General features: G+C 47.0%; 1 protein-coding gene across 2 annotated transcripts; it reads left to right on the top strand.

Annotated features, from left to right (window-relative positions):
- The first annotated feature begins 311 nt into the window (after positions 1-311).
- TP53 (tumor protein p53) lies at positions 312-12828 on the top strand. Of its 2 annotated transcripts, XM_057716068.1 has the most exons (12): positions 312-455; positions 2274-2461; positions 8598-8699; positions 8837-8858; positions 8953-9207; positions 9653-9839; positions 9921-10033; positions 10247-10356; positions 10689-10825; positions 10913-10986; positions 11239-11345; positions 11910-12828. In XM_057716068.1, the coding sequence occupies exons 3-12, from the start codon at positions 8626-8628 to the stop codon at positions 11989-11991; spliced, it is 1161 nt and encodes a 386-aa protein (XP_057572051.1). In that variant the 5' UTR covers positions 312-455; positions 2274-2461; positions 8598-8625; the 3' UTR covers positions 11992-12828. The 2 variants fall into 2 exon arrangements, with proteins under 2 accessions (XP_057572051.1, XP_057572050.1); XM_057716067.1 differs by lacking the exon at positions 2274-2461.
- The last annotated feature ends 6468 nt before the right edge of the window (positions 12829-19296 follow it).

The raw sequence follows: 19296 nt of genomic DNA on the forward strand, positions 1-19296 counted from the left end.
TGACAAGTGCAAAGGCTTTCTTCTTCTCACCTTCATGTGACACAGTGGCAGAATTCTTCCAAAATGGTTTCCACCAATTCTGCCCTCACGGCTCTGGCTTGTCGAACTTCCCCACCCCAAACTGTCAGCAGCTACAGTACCAATACGGCGAGAATCCTGAGTCTCCCCGCACCCTCCTCTCCTACTCTCAGTTCCCATCGCCTCCGCCTGCAGGGGAATTGCTTGCCCTTACTTGTCATGGCGACTGTCCAGCTTTGTGCCAGGAGTCTCGCGAGGGTTGCTGGGATTGGGATTTTCCCCTCCCATGTGCTTCGGACTGGCGCTAAAACTTTTGAGCTCTTCAAAAGTCTAGAGCCACCATCCGGGCCGCAGGTAGCTGCTGGGCTCCGGGGTCCCCTGGCGTCCCGCCTCGGAGCGTGCATCCCAAGACGGTGACACGCTCCCCTGGGCTTCGGGTAAGCTCTTGACTGAGTCTGATGTGTCCTCTATGAGTCACGGGCTCTCGGCTCTGTGTATTTTCAGCTCCGGGGGGAATAGAGGGAGCTGGGGGTGGGGCACTGAGGTTATAGAGATTTGGCGGTGGAGGGAATGGAAGCTTGGCTAGTGGCACCAACCGAGGAATGCAATGTTGGGAGGCCCGAGTGTAGATGATGGGGATGTTAGAAGCAGCCGAACTCAAAGCTGAACACTTGGGCAGGGGAGTGGGGCTTTGGGGAACCCTGAGCGGGCCTAAGGGATCCTTCCAGCCACCGCTGCCCCATCCCAGGGTGTGGGGGATTTCGAAATAAGACGTACAAAACATCTTGGTCTGAGACTTTCGGATCTCGGAACTTTGGGGATTCATGGCTCGAGATTTTAGAGCGTATGGCATCCCGGTGGAACCTCGGGCTCCATTCCGAAGTGGTTATTCCGAAGTGATCTGGGAAGTCCAAGATGCTACGGTCCCATAACTTCCGGACCTTTGTCCTTCCCGGAGTGATCTTTCCAACAGGCCCTCGGCTCCGCTAGATGGAGAAAACCCGGTTAAACACTGTCAGTCGTATAAGTGGGACGTGCTAAATGAGAGATTTGCCCGCGACGCCCGGCAGGACCTAACCGGCCTGAGAGGCCCGGGAGCCCTGTTATTGTTTGACTCTGCATTTACATTTCTACGACTTGCAGGAGCATTTCCGGCTTCTTTTTTCAGAACAGCCCACTAGTCACACGACGTGAGGGAAGTAGAAAAAGAAAAGGTCTTTTAGACTGGCCCCTACTGCTTGCGCGGGGAGGCTGCTAACCCCCTCTACTTTTTTTTTCCCCTTGCTGGACTACTTAGCTACCGCTTTTGGAAAGGAAGAGGTATTTGTTTTGATGCAAACCTCAGTCCCTCCCCCTCTTTGAATGGTGTGCTCCATCCCCGTCGACTGCTAGCCAGGCGGACGCTACCATTGCGTGGGATGGTTTGGTTGTTTTTTTTTTCCAAGTATCAGAGGGCAGACCCTGGGTATCTTCGAGAATGGGGACATCTGAGAATTAAACAATAGAAGAGTGTAACGATGGGTCGTTTGTTTGTGGCGGAGAAACAATTTCTTCTGTATCCGACTTTGGGCTGAGCCATTCCTATTTCGGACGCAGATCGGACGTCGTGAAGCGGAAGGGGCGGGGCTTTGGGAGGGGCGGGGCCCAAGGTCTACGGTGCAGCCCTCCAGGCTTGGCTAGTTCTTACTTGCGGGAGGCGGCTGGACCCACGGGAAGTCCAACCCCTATCCATTTTTCCCGCATTTTCATCATTTAGGGTGCGGTCACCTACCACGCACCTGCTATGAACCAAGACACTGTGCGCGGTACTTACCAGCTTTTTTCTAAATTGGGGGTAGCGTTTACACCTAAGGCCTAGCAAAATAAAAGTTTCTCCTGCTTCTTCTGTACCTTTGACCCAACCCCCCTCCACCACCACCTTTATTTTGATTTGTGTCACCGTTGATTGTTTTTGCCTGCTGGAGAACTTCTTATAAATGGAATCCTACAGTTTGCGCTCCTTTGTGTCAGACTTCTTTCCTTCAGCATCATATCTGTGAAATTCACCCATTTTATTGCATGTATTGGTGTATCAGTATTTTGCTCCTGTTTTTGATACGTGGGTGAGTCGAAAATTATCAGCACTCTGGCTGTAGGATTTAATTAACTTTTAGGAAAAACAAATACATCATTTTTTGACATAATCTCCTTGCTTTTTGATACACTTTGGCCATCTATCAACAAGCATTCGTATTCCATCATTAAAAATGTTTTAGGCTGAGCTGCGAGCCACGAATGCACTGCTGTCTTCACTTCTTCATCAGAAGCCCGGCGTCCGGCTCCTTCTTGATGGCTAACACTTGTGTGACCTTCCTTGAGCTTCTCTATCCGTTCGTACGCACTTCTTCACGACAAAATGTTTTCTCCGTACTACGCACAAGTCTTCGCCAAATAATGGCACCAGGTACACACTCGGACCACAAAAAACGAATCATTGCACGCTGCTCTTCTTTTGTGCAGATCACAAGTGGGGCATCCATTTTTGCTCGCACTGCTGTTACAGATGAACTGATGTAACAGGTTCATACCTGCACAGCAGTGATTGGGGAGATAGTAGCCTTGAACAGAAAGCACTGATAAGACAGTGCGGCCAACGGAAGTTTTAATATAACCAGAGTGTGGATAATTTTTGGCTCACCCTCATATATTCCACTGAATGAATAAACCATCGATTGTTTATCCATTCTCTTTTTGATGGCCTTTGAGTTGTTTCCCATTTGAGATTATTTCGAATAAAGCTGCTATTAACATTATTGTACAATTATTTTTGTAGTCTTTTTTTTTATGTTTCTTGGATAAATACTTAGGAGTGGAATTACTGGGTCATAGAGTAAGGAGTAGATCTATACTTTTTTAATTTTATTAAAAAATTCTAATTATTCACCGTGGTTGTACCATTTTACACTCCCACCAGCAAGATATATCCTGTCTCAGGATTTGGTTTTTTAGTCTCTCTAATGTGGCATATTGTTGTGGTTTTATTTGCAGGTCTCTGTTAGCTATGTTCAACAGTTTGCATGTGCTTGTTGGCCATTTCTGCATCATATGTGAAGAAACTGTTCAAGTTTTTTCCCCATTTTTAAAATTGGTTTATTTGCTTTTTTTATTCTGAAGTGTTGGAGTTATTTGTATATTCTGGATAGGAATCTTGTATCTTTTGTCAGATACATGTGTTTTCTCCTGACCTGTTGCTTGCCTATTTGTTCAAAAGCTCTTAAAAGGAGCAGAAGATTCTTTTTTCTTTTAAGTGGTTGCTGTGACCTATTTAGGAAATCTTACCCCAAGATCATGAGGATATTCTCTTATAGTTTCTCATGTATTTTCTTCTAGAACCTTTCTAACTTTAGGTTTTACACTTAGGTCTGTGAGCCATAATTAATTAAGTGATTAATTAAGAATTTTTTCATGATGTGAGGTCAAGGTTCTGTTTTATTTTTTCTTGTGGATATCCAGTTGTTCTAGCTCCATTTGTTGAAATAGGCTTCCTTTCCCCACTGAATTACTTTAATTGGAGTGCTTGGTCCATTTACATTTAATGCACTTATTGTTACATTTGGGTTTAAATCTGCTGTCTTCGTGGTATTTCCTGTCCTTTGCTCTTCACTTGAAATACTTCAGGAAGAAACAAAACCAACCTCACATAAACTCTTTCAGAATATAGAGGAGGTAGCATTGCCCAACTCATTTTATGACGCCAGCATATATATGCAAAAACCTGACAAATTTAGCAAGTCATGCCTATAATATATAAAAATGATGAAATATTGCCCCCAAGTAGAGTTTATCCCTGGACTGCAACATTGATTTAACACTCAAAAATCAATCAGTGTAATTTGCCACATTAACAGATTAAAGGGGAAAAATCCTATGATCAACTTCAATAGGTGCATAAAAAGCTGTAGACAATATGCAATGCTTATTCATGATTTTAAAAGAAAAACCAACCTCCCAGGAAACTAGGAAAAGGAAACTTCCTTAGTCTGATATAGTGCACCCCCAATCAAGTTACCATTAACAGCATACCTAATAGTGACAGATTAGACCGAATGCTTTTCCTCTAAGATCAGGAACTAAAAAAGAATTTGACTCTTGCCACTTAAGCATTGTAAACTAGAGGTCTTAACCAGACAAGAAAAAGAAACATAACAATTGGAAAAGAAGAAATAAAATTGCTTTATTCACAGGTGGTATGATTGTGTACACAAAAAGTCCTAATGGAAAATTCATTTTCACACTATGAGAACCAATAAGTGATTGTAGCAAGGTTACAAGTTTCAAAGGCAATATACATACATTGTATTTTTATATAATAGCAACTTTGAATCTGAAGTCAAAAAATGTAGCATACTCAGGGATAAACTTAATAAAAGGTAGACAGAGCTGTATATTGAAAACTACAAATTACTGCTGAGAGAATTTGAGGAAGATTTAAGTAATGGAGAGATAACAATCAGTGGTGTTAAGGTGTCAGTACTCTTCAAAATGATTTAATTCAGTCGATGATTTGAAACATCGTTTGTAGAAATTGACAATCTGATTCTGAAATAAAACAGTGGTACAAAGTTGGAGGTCTTAAAATACCTGATTTCAAGGTTATTGTAAAGCTACAGTAGGACAACAGCCAATGAATAGAGTCTGGGAAAAGACATAAACGTAGTCAGATGATTGTTTACAAGGCACCAAAGTGAATCAGTGGGGAAAGGAAAGTCTTTCAACAAATGGTGCTGAAACAACTGAAGCAGAAAAATGGATTTTGACCCTCACCTCACACCATACACAACAGTTAATTTGACATGGTTAATAGACCTGAACATAAAACTTTCAGAAGAGAACACAATATCTTTGTCTTGGTAGGGGTGGGTTGCAGAGATGTATCAAAATTTGTCAAATTTTGTGACATTTTGTGACCAAAATAGTATGATGCCATTTCAACCTATGTAAGTTTTATCTCAAAAACATTTGTGGGGTTGTGGGGAGTGGCTAGAGGTATAGATGAGACAATAAAGACAGACTGTTGATCATCCTTGAAGCTGCGTGATGGGTACTTGGGGGACATTATTCTGTTTACCTTTTTATATAAAGGTTAAAATTTACCATAATTTCTATTTATTTTTCTTTTTTAGACATTTTTATTTTGGAAAAATACAGACAGGCACAAGAGTAACATAACATATATCCCCACCAGGTAATTTTAACACTTCACATTATGTCTTATTTTTGTCCATATTTTATTTACACAAGTGATGTATGGATAGTATCTTTAAAAATTTTTCTTTGTTAATAAAGCTAAAACCCCCTTTGACTCCACTCTCAGTACCCTAAGCATACATCCCCCCTCCCTAAGTCCATCATTTTCATAGATTTTGTGAATTTTTATTCTTCTTGCCTGTCTTTCATACTTTTACATACATATGTGTGTAAGCACATGTGGGATCTTAGTTCCCCAACCAGGGATCAAACCTGTGCCCCCTGCAGTGGAAGCACAGAGTCCTAACCCCTGGACCACCAGGGAAGTCCCTCATTTTATATTTTTAATTTCCATAAACCAAATTACTGTTTTGCTTTTTTTCTTGCAAATTCTGTTTTCACCCAACATGTTCTGAGCTGTATCGTGTTACATATACAGATAATTCATTTCCTTAAACCACTGTTATGAATACATCACGTGCCTTTTGCCTATTCCCTATTGATGGATAGTAAGATTTCTTGTCACCTGCCATTAGGAACAGCAATGACATGAGCATTTTTTTTTTTTTGGCACACGGGCTTAGTTGCTCCGTGGCATGTGGGATCTTCCTGGAGCTGGGATCGAACCCGTGACCTCTGCATTGGCAGGCAGATTCTTAACCACTGCGCCACCTAGGAAGCCCGACATGAGCATTTTTATGGAAGACTCCTGTTGCCAGGGCATCCACCTGGAAGTGGTCTTGCTGAGTAGTAAGATGCACGTGTTTTCAGTTTTACCAGATGCTGCCTTATTTCTTCCCAGAATCAATTTTTTTTCCCCAATCACATAGCTTTCAGCCAAGCTTTTTTTTTACATCAGACTCTGGGTGAAGCCAGAGGAGCATAAGTATTTAGAGCTTGGGTATGGCTATAGACAGCCCAGGTACCTACCTTACTGGCTTTTTGAGAGGATTAATGAGATAAGCCACTGAAAGCAGGGAATTCAGATAACGTCTATATAAACAACCATTATTACAGTGATCAGGCCTGCTCTCCTTTGAGTCCCAGCTAGGTTTATTGCCTTCCCACCAGGGCTGCCAGTGTAAACGTCTGCCTCTCCAACCATCATGACCCCCTGATGCTCATACCCATGGGAAGTACCTGCTCCGAAGAGGTTTCCTAGAGAAAGAAACATTGAGAATTCAGTTGCTACCAAGGACTAAGAGAGGGAGACCTCCTGAGTCCATGGGGCTGTCTCCCTCCCAGTGGGACTGAGACCTTGACCCGCCATCCTGCCATGTTTACTAACAGTTGCCTGAAGGAGGTGAACTAGCATGAGTGCAGCAGGACCACAAAAGCCCCATGCCCTCGCAATCACAAAGCTTTCACTCGCCAACAATAATATAGAACAAATAAAATTAGGGTAATCATATAAAGAGAAGCGTTTAGTGAGCTCTTACTACGTGCTAGGTGCTTTTCTCAACTCTTTCTATTTCCCATAATAAGTGGGGTACTATTTTAGAGCAAAGGACACTAAGGCACAGAGAGGTTAAGCAACCTCCCAAAGTTACACAGCTGTAAGATGGTGATGCGAGCCTAGCCTGTCTGCCTCCAGAGCCCATGCTCTGCCACCTTTGCCCTGGGAGCTTTAAGATAAGTGAGGTCATGCAGCAAATTTAGGTGACAACATCAAACCCAGGACTTTTGACTTCTGAGCCCCATCTCTGTTTACACGAGCTTCCCTTCCATAAAAATCTCAAAGTTACCTTGATCATCAATCGCGGGGAAGCCCTGGTTCTCCTCCCACGCCACCCACCGAGGCAAACGTTTGGGGTTCCACTGCTGTCCCCTCTTGCCTTCCTCCGTGCACGTTCATAGTCCATCCCCATCAGCTTTGGGAGTTACGATAAGTGGCCTTTTGCCAGCCTCTCAGTTGGCGGGCTTTCATCAGCTAAAATCTGAACCTCCAGACTTAACTGATTACGAACGAGAGCTCTGCGGGGGTAGTCTGTAATGAATAAGCGTCTTAATCCTAGACCTTTGAACCGTCCTTTTTCATAAAAGCTCATTCATTCACCAGTGTGTATTGTGGGCTGGTCACTTAACCTCTCTGAGACTTTCTTACCGGTCAAGAGGCAGGTGTGGTTATGGGGACAGATAAGGTAACCCACGTGAAAGGATTCTGCCCAATCTAAATACATAAGAAAGCAGGTTCTGTATCAACGTAAAGGTGCAGGTGAACATTAAGGGAGATTAGAAAAGAGCCGCTTGCTGCGGGGGAAGGGGGGGTGTTTGTCAGTGCCATTGAGGCAGAAGGAAAAATATATGAACAGGGGCTTTTTCAGTGGGCATGTTTCTGAGCAAAGCTGATGACAAATTTGGCATCAAGAAAGATGGCATGATGAAACCATTTGAAATCTGACCTGAGAGATGAGATGATGGTGGCAGGGCCATGGCCCAGACCGCAGGCACCCCTTTGTCCCCCTTGCTCCCTTGACCCCTCATATCCAGCTCAGGGCCTGGGCAGGACGATTCACTTATTCACCCCAGGTATTGAGTCCAACCAGGTGCAAGGCATTATGCTAATAACTAGTAAGCAAAACAACTTCCTTGCCCTGAGGAAGTTTATATTCCAGTAGAGGAAACAGACAAAATGAGCAAGAAAAGACAGTGTAAGTGCAACGAGAATTAAAATAGGGTGACCTGAATTAAAATAAGGTGACAGGGTTTGGCTGGCTGTCTTTCATCGAGATGTCTGGAAAAACATCCCTGCTAAGGTGTGACATTCACAATGAGGTCTCAGTGAGAAGGAGCTTATCCTGCAGGGGTGCGGGACCAGTGTCCCCAGTAGAGGGAACCACCAGTTAAGTGAACTGGGGAGTGTCTGAGGAGCAGGGAGGGGCAGCCAGTGGAGCTGAAGCATCAGAGAAGGGAGAAGGTGCTAGGAGATGAGGTCAAAGAGGTGGGCGGGGACTGGGTCCTAAGGGATTTGTAAGCCAGGGGTGAGGAGCCTTCCCAAGGGAGTGGGTAGGGAATGGGGCGGGGGCAAGGGAGGTATCTTCCCCCAGATGGAGGGAGTGGGCTGAGAGTTAGTCATCCTTATTACCACAAAGGGGGGCAGAAATAGGGTTCATATTGAGGAAAGTTTGTGGATTCAGTGGTGGGAAGGTTGGAAGTCCCTCTCTGGTTGCCTTTGGCCCTCTAGGAAGTGTGTGGTGAGGGGTGGGGCAGGTGCAGCCTGGGCTGTGAAGGAGTCCTGCTCGCATAGCAGATCCTCAACACCCTGGTGTGGTGTGGGGGTCCCTCTTGCCTTGGGGCTGGGTGACCCGGGATTGGCTGTGTCTCATGCTGGATCCTTGCTTTTCTTCCCACAGTGGCCACACTGCCTTCCGGGGAGCTGCAATGGAGGAGTCGCAGGCAGAACTCGGTGTGGAGCCCCCTCTGAGTCAGGAGACCTTTTCAGACCTGTGGAAACTGTGAGTGGAGGTCTGGAGGGAGGGGCAGTTTCCCTGCTCAGCCTCTAATAACCCTGCCCTACCCAAGTCCCCAGCCCCCTAAGTAGAGGCCTATGGGAAGCAAAAACCAGGACTGACTTTCTGCTTTTGTCATTCAGGCTTCCTGAAAACAACCTGCTGGTAAGGAGTGGGGCCTGGGAAGGGCCCAGGGGCTGGAGGCTGGGGGCTGGGGGCTGGGAACTGGGCCTTCTGACTCTCGTCCTCCCGTCTGCAGTCCTGCGAGCTCTCCCCGGCCTTGGGTGACCTGCTGTCCCCAGAAGAAGTCGCGAACTGGCTGGATGAAAGTCCAAATGAAGCCCCAGAAATGCCAGGGCCTCCGGCACCAGCCACCCCCACACCAGCCACCCCCACTCCAGCCACCTCCTGGCCCCTGTCGTCCTTTGTCCCTTCCCAGAAGACCTACGCCGGCAGCTACGGGTTCCGCCTCGGGTTCCTGCATTCGGGAACAGCCAAGTCTGTAACCTGCACGGTCAGTGGCCTTCCTGCGACGATTCGATGCCTGGCCACATATATGCCCCAGAGTTTTTCTGTTCAGAACTCTGGGGTTCCACATCAGCCTTTGGCTTTTTGTCAATCTTTTTACATTTTACTTAGTCTGTGACCTTTGACCCCAGTCCCAAAGTTGCCTTTCCCCCTTGACCTTGGGTTTTCATCTTTTCCATCACACTCTCAGCATCTGTCATGAGGCCATTCTCTTGTTTTCTTTTTTTCTTTTTTTTTTCTTCACGCTTATTCATTCTTTGGCTTTTGTAAGTAAGCTTCTGGGATGTAGACCCCCGACCCTGCCATCTCTAGGTACCCTCCCTGCACGGGCGGGACATGGCTCCCAGTTGGTACTTACGCACTGTTTGTTCATTTGACCCGTAGGTACTTGTCCCCTGACCTCGCATTCATTCTTCCTCCTTCTCTTCCAGTATTCTCCTGCCCTCAACAAGCTGTTCTGCCAGCTGGCCAAGACCTGCCCGGTGCAGCTGTGGGTCAGCTCACCACCCCCACCTGGCACCCGTGTCCGCGCCATGGCCATCTACAAGAAGTCAGAGTTCATGACGGAGGTTGTGAGGCGCTGTCCCCACCACGAGCGCTGCTCTGACTACAGTGATGGTGCGTGGCGGGGGGCTGCGGATGGGACAGGGCTGGTGCCCGGAGCCCCCAAGCCCCTAATTCCTCCCTGACTGCTCTCAGGTCTGGCCCCTCCTCAGCATCTTATCCGGGTGGAAGGGAATTTACGTGCAGAGTATTTGGATGACAGAAACACTTTTCGGCACAGTGTGGTGGTGCCCTACGAGCCGCCCGAGGTCTGGTTTGGCAACTGGGGTCTCCGGGGGGAGGGGGCCAGAGGGGTTGGTCAGTGACCATCCAGGTGGGAGATGGGGGGGGCTTTCTCCTTCTTACTTGACCCCATAACCCTGTGAGATGTGCGGAGCAAATGGATCATCCCCGTTCCGCAGCTGAGGAAAACTGAGGCTCACAGAGGCTGAGCCTCACCTGGGGCCTGTGCTCTCTCCCAGGTTGGCTCTGACTGTACCACCATCCACTACAACTTCATGTGTAACAGCTCCTGCATGGGAGGCATGAACCGGCGTCCCATCCTCACCATCATCACACTGGAAGACTCCAAGTAGGGACCACACTCGGCCCTCCGCCTGCCGTGCTCTTCCCTAGCCTCTGCCTGTCTCTGTCCCCTGGGCCCTGCCCCTCACCACTCTCTCCCGTGCTACCATCTCTCCCTCTCACTGCATCGCCTTAGACTTCCTCTGATGCTCTCTCCCCGTTCTCTTTCCGCCGGCTTTGGGATCTCTCTTGGCTGTGGCTTCTCAATGGGCCTGGAGCTGGAGCTTGGGCCTCACGTAGGATGGGGGTGGTTGGGAGTAGGTGGGGCCTGATTTACGGGAGAACAGGGAGGCGGGCCCACCTTCCTTACTGCCTCCTGCTTCCCTCTTACCTGGGTAGAGGTAGTCTGCTGGGACGGAACAGCTTCGAGGTGCGTGTTTGTGCCTGTCCTGGGAGAGACCGCCGCACAGAGGAGGAAAACTTCCGCAAGAAGGGACAGTCTTGCCCCGAGCCGCCCCCTGGAAGCACTAAGCGAGGTAAGCGGGCAGGACAGGAGGAGGCAGAGAGAGTACAGTTCTGCCCGAAATTCACTCTTTTCTTGCCTTTCCTTGCCTCTTTCCCAGCACTGCCTGCCAGCACGGGCTCTTCTCCACAGCAAAAGAAGAAACCACTGGATGGAGAATATTTCACTCTTCAGGTACCAAGTCTGGAAGAGAGAGGTGCAGTCTCTTGCCCCCAGTTAGTGAGGTTGGATAAGGGGCAAAAAGCTTGTAGCAGGTGTGAGGTGAAGCACAGTTTTTTTAGCCATCTTTTCCTCTGTTCAAGGCCTTGACTCTTGTAGTCAATATTAAAGAAGCCTCTTCCAAAAAGAAAATTGTTAAAGGGAGCATAAAAATGGTTTCTATGATTTTGCTTAATACTTCGTTATCCCCTTCCTTCCCTGCCACAGATCCGTGGGCGTGAACGCTTTGAGATGTTCCGGGAGCTGAATGAGGCCTTGGAGCTGAAGGATGCTCTGGCTGGAAGGGAGCCAGGGGAAAGCAGGGCTCACTCTAGGTGAGTGACCCAGGTCCCTTCCCCTGCCTTCCTGTGTTGGAAAGCCATGGGATTCCATTCTAATCCTGCCTTCCAGGTAAAAGGCAACTGATACCCTGTCCTTGGGGAAGGGCCTGCCCAAACATTCCTTAGTCTTCCTCCACTCTCCTGCCTCCAGCAGTCCAGGGGCGTGGATATTTCTATGCCATTTCTAGCAACCCCTAGACCCTCAGAGCTAGAGTCTCAGATAGGGTCCTGATAACTGTGGGAGTGTCAGACACAGTGTCAGGGTTTTGGGGTCAGATCCTCAGCCCTGCAAAGTACTGAGGAGTCCTGTGTGGCATTGTTACTTCCCTTCCCGGGCTCGGTTTCCTCATCCGTCAAATGGGGTAAGGGAAGATTGAGAGGTTTATACGCACAGGTACCCCAGGGTGCTCAGTCAACACGTCTGCCATTGGCGGTGACCATTTTAACTTAAGGTCTCCTTGCTCCTGCCTCAGGCCCGACAAAGCCCAGCTCCAGGAAGAGGGGCCCAGGGCCCCTCACTCAGACGATGTCAGCTCCCCTCCCCCTCTCTCCTCACAGCCACCTGAAGTCTAAGAAGGGGCAGTCTCCCTCCCGCCATAAAAAACTGATGTTCAAGAGAGAAGGGCCTGACTCCGACTGACGTCTGCTGCTTCCTGTCCCCTGTTGACGCCCCCACCCTCATTCCCCCCTTCCCTGGCATTTTTTTGGGGTCTCAGGTGCTTAAACCTCTGCTTGGTGCAGGTGTGCCTGGAATTCTTCCATGTGCTTGGCCTGGGGCTCTGCTAAAGAGGTTGGCCTGGTTTTTTGGGGAGGTAGCTGGGGGCTTCCAGTTTCGCTTTTAAGGTTTTTACTGTGAGGAGCATTCGGGAGAGGTAGGAAAATGGTCCTTCATGGGAGGAACATTTTATAACCAGCCATACCCTGGGTTGGAAGCCCAGTTCTCCACCAAAAAGAGCCAGGGAAACTATCTTAAGTTGTTGAACTTCTCCGCACTTGATTGTCCACATTTGTAAGACGCGGATCATCATACCTACCTCACGGGATTTGTTGTGAGGGTTAATGAAATAATGGACGTCTGACCCCAACACCACCTTTTTATTACATGGTGTCTGGGACTTAGTGCCTTTGTGAGTGCTGGCTCTGTGTTCCCCTTGGTGGATGATTTGATAGTTTCTATGACTGGATGGCTGGGGAAGGGGAAGGAATTTGCCAGGTCCCTTCTCTCCTTGCCCTGCCAGATCCTATCTAACCTCTTGGTGAACCTCAGCACCTAAGGGGAAATCTCACTGTATCCCACATCCTGGAGGATTCCATCCCTGGTATATTTACCAAGATCTGTTTTATTTCCCCCAAATGCGCAGGCAAAATTCTTTTGTATTCTGCAGGGCACATCTGCATTTGTTACCCGCACCCCTCCTCGTCCCTTTTTATATCCCATTTTTATATGGATTTATTTTACAATAAAACTTTGCTACCACCTGTGTGTCTGAGAGGTCGGTGTCCGGGCCCACAGCGCAGTGGGGAACGAGGGGGTGCGTTTGGGAAGCCGCCACCTGAGTCTTCAGGGAGCATGTTCGGGGAGCCCAGCACCCGGGTTCCGGGAGGAGAACAAAGCCTGGAGACTGGGTCGGTCCGCAGGCTGCATGACAATAAGGGAAGGGGTGACGCCATTCATAACTCGGGAACCAACTGTCCCCCCTCCCCTCCCGCCAGGGCTGGCACAAGGTCTTCTGCTCCTGCTTCTGGGATTGGGCTGCTGCCCCCTCGCAGCCTCTCACCAAGGATTACGGGATTTAAATGTCTGATTTAGCAAGCCTGAGCCTCTGGGGTGGCCATCTGCTCCACTGGAAAGGGGCAGGATACGTGGGTCCCCAAGGGGAAGGAGGGTGGGTGCTATCGGATGAGGAGAGAGAGCAGGGGGAGGCCTGCCGGCCGGGCTCCCCGAGAAGAGGGGGCGACTAAGGTGAGGGCTGGGATGTGGGACTTGGGGCCTTCCCGGCATCCCCTCCTCCGGGCCTCGTGCCAGCCAGTTGAATGAATTGAAGCTTTAAACGGTGCCAGAAAAACCTTTCAAAGGGCTTCTTGGGGGTAGGGAGGAGAGTCAAGCCTGGGGAGCCCAGCACCCCCCACCCATTCTGTTCCTTAGTGCTGCCAGCTCCCAAGGAGGGGGGCTGAGGGCAAGTTCCCCCATCACCCGCTGCTGCCCGAGCCAATGCCTGGAGGGATGGCCAGAGTGGGCGCTGGTTCATCTTGCCTCCTCCCTGGGGACGCAGAGGGGAGGAAGGTCCAAAGGGGCTTGTGGGGCCACTCTCCTCTCAACCTGACCCAAAGTGCCTGTGGGAATCCCTTGGCTCATCCCAAGGACCCCAGAGAGCTGTGAAGCCACCAGTCTGCCTGGCCTCAAGACCACCCATTTTCTTTCTTGCTGGGGAATGCCAAACACTCTCCCCAGGAGACCCAGAACCACCTCTTTTAGAGATCTTTAACTTTGCCGTCTCTCCCCACCGGCCAGGCCCTTGGCAACCAGAACGCTTGAAACTCATTCCTTCGCCTCACTGCTGTAGACAGGTCACCTTGAAGCTCTCTTTCTGACCAGTGTTCAGCACCCCCCTATGCTCAACATTTCTCTAGAGTGTGTCCTTAGCTCTGTTTTTATTTCTGCTGTACTCCTTCAGAAAGCAGATGCATTCTGGCTCTGCCAATCCCTTTGTGAGCGGGTAGATTACTGGTCTGAGAATTATTAGTCCTGGGTTTTCAGACTAGCTCTACTAAGCTGTGTGACCTCCAATGAGTCCCCCTCTCTGGTCCCACTTGCTCACTTCCCTCTGGTTGTGTTCATTCCTCTGACAATCTAGCCAGCAGACATTCATTGACTGTTGCCCTACTCTGTACCCAGGACTGTTCTAGGCAGTGGGGACCTATGGCAGACATGGCCCCTGCCTTCAAGCTCAAAGAGCCCAAGTTCTGTCCCACTAAGGTAAGGAATAATTTTTAAAACTTATCTCCTTGGGACTTCCCGGTGGTCCAGTGGTTAAGAATCCACCTTCCAATGCCGGGGACATGGGTTGGATCCCTGGTCAGGGAACTAAGATCCCACATGCCACAGGGCAACTAAGCTAGCATGCCACAACTACTGAGCATGCAGGCCACAACTAGAGAACCCGCACAATGCAACTACAGAGCCCACACGCTCTGGAGCCTGAGCGCCGCAATGAGAAGCCCGCACACCACAGGATCCCACATGCCGCAACAAAGATCCCATGTGCCACAACTAAGACCTGATGGCAGCCAAAAATTAAAATAAATATTAAAAAAAAAAAAAACTTATCTCCTTGATTTCAGGAACACAGGGGTCCCGAAATCTACAACACCCAGCAGAAGTTGTATAACGATAAAAATGTAAAGCCATAAAGGCTTTCATTATCTAAAAAAAAGAAAAAGAAAGGAACCTAGCATGCATCTTAAAATTAAAGACATAACTTATTCAAAGAGAACGCAAACTTGGTTGAAAGGATAAATTCAAAAACAGGGCTTAAAAAAAAAAACGTACACTGTAAAGGAAAAGAAAAACTCAAGAGCTTGACTGGGGAAAAAAGTGAGGGCCAACTGATGCAATGTTATTTAAACTATTGCAGACCATAGGAAGAGTGGAATTCCCAATTCATGTAAAATTATTGTGGTTTCATTAATATTAAAACCTGATCAAGATACTAAAAAAGTAGAAGCCAAATTACTTTATAGAGATGCAAAATCTCTAAATAGTATCAGAATACATTGATGACCCAAGACTATTAACACTGTAACCAGGCAGGATTTATTCCAGGAGCATAAAGTTGTTTAATAGCAAATCTATCAACATAATTCATTACATTAACAAATTAAGGAAGAAAAATATGATCATATCAACAGATGCTGAAAGGAATTTGATTAAATTTCAGCAGCCATTCCTTTAAAAAAAAACACCTTAATTAAAATAGTAATGGAATACCAGTATTATCCTAATGGTTAAACACCAAGATAATTTAATTTAAATTTAAGTTAAGAACTATAGATGAATGCCCACTAACAATGGTTTTAGAACACTCAAGAGGTTAAAAAAAGAAGAAGAAAACAAAACATTGGTTAAAAAAATAAATCTCTTTGCCTTTTCAATTGTATGATCATGTACCTAAAAACTAACCTCTTCATTAATAATATCTTCTTGCAAAAGCACTGAGAAAAAAGAATGAAAAATATTCTACTCAAAATAATAAGAGCAATAAAATATTTAGGAATACATTTCATAAGAATCACAAAATAAATAAATAAATAAAAGAATGGCACAGACCCTATATGAAGAAAATTATAAAACCTTATTTAAGGACATAAACCAAGCACCAAATAAAAGGAAAAAACCTGTTCTTCGATGGGAAAACAATATCCTAAAAAGGTCACGTCTCCTGAAATAAAGATACAATGCAATTATAATTTGAATCCCAACAAGTTTTTTGATTGTTTTTGTGAATTGGATACATTTATCATAAATTTATAGAGAATTAGTGCGCCAAAATAGCCAATAGTTGTTTTTAAAAAGGAATGGGCAGGGGGCTCACTTGCCTTGCTAGATATCAGCAGACATACTATAAAACTACTGGAATCAGATCAATGTGGCTTGGTGCATGCAGTGGTAGACAGGCCAGTAATGAATCCGGAAGTAGATCTCAGCATAGAGCAAAATGTATTACACAGCCCCAACCGGCACTTCAATACAATGGGAGTAAATTACAGATTTTTTTTCAATGAAGCTGATACGACTAAAAAAATTAAATAAAACCAGACTCCTCATTTACACCACACACAAAAAGAAACAAAAATAGACCAAATGTGGGAATTCTCTGGTGGTCCAGTGGTGAGGACTCTGTACTCTCACTGCACTGGGCCCAAGTGTGATCCCTGGTCGGGGAAGATCCCGCAAGCTGAGAGGCATGGCCAAAAATAAATAAATAAATAAAATAAAGTCAGTTTAATTAAAAAAAAATTGACCAAATGAATTAAGGTGAATGTAAAAATTAAAATGAAATAAAATCCTGTCCAAAAAAAATCACAAAGTAAGAGTATACCCTACTGACTGGAAACCCAGAAACTGCAAAAGAACAACTAAGCATATTTACTATATGAAAAACTAACCGGGAATTCCCTGGTGGTCTAGTGGTTAGGACTCTGTCCTTTCACTGCCAAGGGCCCGGGTTTGATGCCAGGTCAGGGAACTAGGATCCCACAAGCCGCGAAGGGCGGCCAAAATAAAAACAAAACAAGAAACCACTTTTTAACAGTACAAGAAACCACAAAGAGGCAAACAATCTATTGGGGGGAATTCTACAATGCAGAAAATAGTTTATATCTACAAGTGTTAAGGAGCTCTAAGAAATTAACAAGGGACGAACAACCTAATAGAAAAAAAATATTATGCAGCCATTTAAAAAAATGAATCAGAGCTCTACCAGGCCAAGTGAAATTGAGTGGACAAAGTGAGATGCACAAAATTGTGTATAATATGATCCAATTTTGATATAATAATGATCAAAACCCAGCAATCCCTGTGTGTGTGTGTGTGCGCGTGTGTGCATGTGTGTGTGCGTGTGCACGCGTGTGTGCGCGCGTGTGTGTGCACACATGTGTGTACTATGCATTCATGATAAAACTGTGTATGTATGTGTACACATAAGTAGCAAATATTTTTTCAAGGCAAATATTAAGGCCAACTCATTGCAAACAAAAACAAATAAGCCCCAAGAAAATAAAAATTAGCTATAAACCCATCTGCAAATACTACAGTAAACACTGTTGTACAGACTCATCCATCCTTTTTTTCTATGCTTGTGTGTGTACTTTTTCACACACAAAATTGGGATCCTATCGTTCATACTGTTTTGAGATCTGTTTCTTCTAATCAATTTTCCTCATCTGTCTCTGGGCATTTGCTGATGCTAGTCTCTCCCCCAGAAACCACCCCATCCTTGAAGCCTCTAAGACATCTTCCCTTCAAAGCCCCCACAGAGAGTGGTTGACCACTCTGAATTTTGTCCTCACCAGCTTTCTCCCCTTCCTGGAAATACGTTTAGGTCTTCCTGGTTTGAGTTTCTTGTGTGCTCCTCCCCTCTCCTGTTAAACTGGGGAGCTCCTTGAGGGCAGGAACTCTGCCTCTTTCATAAGTGTGTCTTCACGGTGCCTAGAATGCACATAGTAGGCACTTTATAAGTATCGCTGTAGAAAAGGACGTAGGCTTCTTGCCTGTCTTGTACTGAGTGATTTCAAGATAGTATAGGTAACAAAACGCTCTAGGAAGTAGATGCTTGGACACTGGATGGAAGAGATCAAAGCTGGGGAGGGGCCCGCCAGGGGCTGGGTAAGCCCCGGGTCACCCAAAGCCACCCCCACTCGCTTCCCAGGGCTCTTCCAAATGCTCAGAAAGGAACAACCCGCACGCAGGGCTCCGTGTATGATATATATTTATATATATAATTGCTCTCATTTTATTGTACTTTAAACTCTTTTTACAGTAGATCTGACACAGGCATTAAATAACTGCAGAGAGAGACCACTGGGGTGAGGGGAGTGCAGGAAAACATGGGGACCCAAAGGGAAGAGACTCAGATCCAGCAAGAGAGAAACAGGGGAGGGTCCATCTGTGGGTGGGGTGTGGAAGCTGCAGCATCCGAAAAGAAAAGGCAAGTTAGAGGTGAGGAAGTGAAGGGCGTGGGAGAAGAAAGAGTTAAAATGCCTCTATAACTCAAGATCACAGGCGGTCCCTCATTTAACATTCTATGGGCACTATGGGGTTGTTTAAGAAGGCAAAGGGGTCTGAAGGAGACGGAGCCAAGAAATTCAGAGCCTTAGATGGAGGAGGCATTTGCAGTTTTCAGGCTGGCATGCGGAAGAAAGGGAAGGAGTTAGTGATTAGTTGATAACTTGCTAAGAGAAGCCAGCAAGAGGATGGTGGGGGCAGATCTGGGCCCAGAGGAAGGAGGTGGAACAGTCCCATAGCTAGCTGACGTTTCCAAGGTGGCCACTGGGGACCCAGCCAAAATGGCTGCCCCTCCCCCAGGGCGCCTGGGAAGTGGAACTTGCAGGATATTCTGGGAAAGCGAACAGGGGGAAGGGAGCCATCGGCAAAAACAAAGTGGATATTCAGCCTAGGTCAACCCCGCCCCTCTGAGGAGTGCCTAGTTGGGTGATAGGAGGGACTGTGAAGAGCATTTTCAAGAACCAACATGGACCTCTCTTTCAGACCCTCACTCCCAGCTCACGTAGGCAATGTGGGGAGAGAAGCCAGATGTGCCAGGAAAGAGGGAAAAGGCCACAGAGCTACCTTATCCTCGATCACAAATGGTCCCCTTTCAGTGGAGGGAATGCGGACAGCGATGTGGGGAAAGACCGGCCAGAAGAGCCAGCAAGTCAAAAGCCACTGAGACAGCGACTGTCGTAGACAAGGCAGAAGGTGAGGCAGACAGAGGAAGGTGACAGCAGCTGAGCTGGAATGGCAGGACAGAGGGCCACACTGGCGACCACTCTGTAATGTACAGAAATAAACCCCTATGCTGTGCACCTGGAACTAACGTAGTGTTGTCAGTCAATTCTGCTTCAATTAAAAAAAAAAAAAAGAGTGAAGTGCCACATTCATGTGTGCAAGTAAGGGGTGAAATGAGACGTGTGTGCAGGTGGATGGATGCACGTGAGGTGGGTGGGTGGGCATTTTCTATGGCTCTCAGGGGACAAGAGGACAAGACAGCTGCGTAGCTGTGAGGACACCCCACTCACAGCTATACCAGGACTAGAAAGGCTCCTAACTCCTCTGTGACCGTCTTGGGGTCCCATCTTGGGGTCCCATCTCCCTGTCTGACTGAGCTAGGGTGGGAAGAAGATGCTGGAAAATGCGTGTAGCCAGAGAATCACAGACATCAGGCTG

This window comes from Hippopotamus amphibius, chromosome 17 (genome assembly GCF_030028045.1).
Source record: "Hippopotamus amphibius kiboko isolate mHipAmp2 chromosome 17, mHipAmp2.hap2, whole genome shotgun sequence".
Lineage (NCBI taxonomy): Eukaryota > Metazoa > Chordata > Mammalia > Artiodactyla > Hippopotamidae > Hippopotamus > Hippopotamus amphibius.

What these genes read in the sequence shown, in the direction of transcription:
- TP53 (XM_057716068.1), top strand. Translation starts at nt 8,626, where the DNA reads ATGGAGGAGTCGCAGGCAGAACTCGGTGTGGAGCCCCCTCTGAGTCAG. An exon ending in CTGCTCTGACTACAGTGATG is followed by an intron (nt 9,840 to 9,920) that starts GTGCGTGGCGGG and finishes GACTGCTCTCAG; the next exon opens with GTCTGGCCCCTCCTCAGCAT. An exon ending in GAAAGCAGGGCTCACTCTAG is followed by an intron (nt 11,346 to 11,909) that starts GTGAGTGACCCA and finishes CTCTCCTCACAG; the next exon opens with CCACCTGAAGTCTAAGAAGG.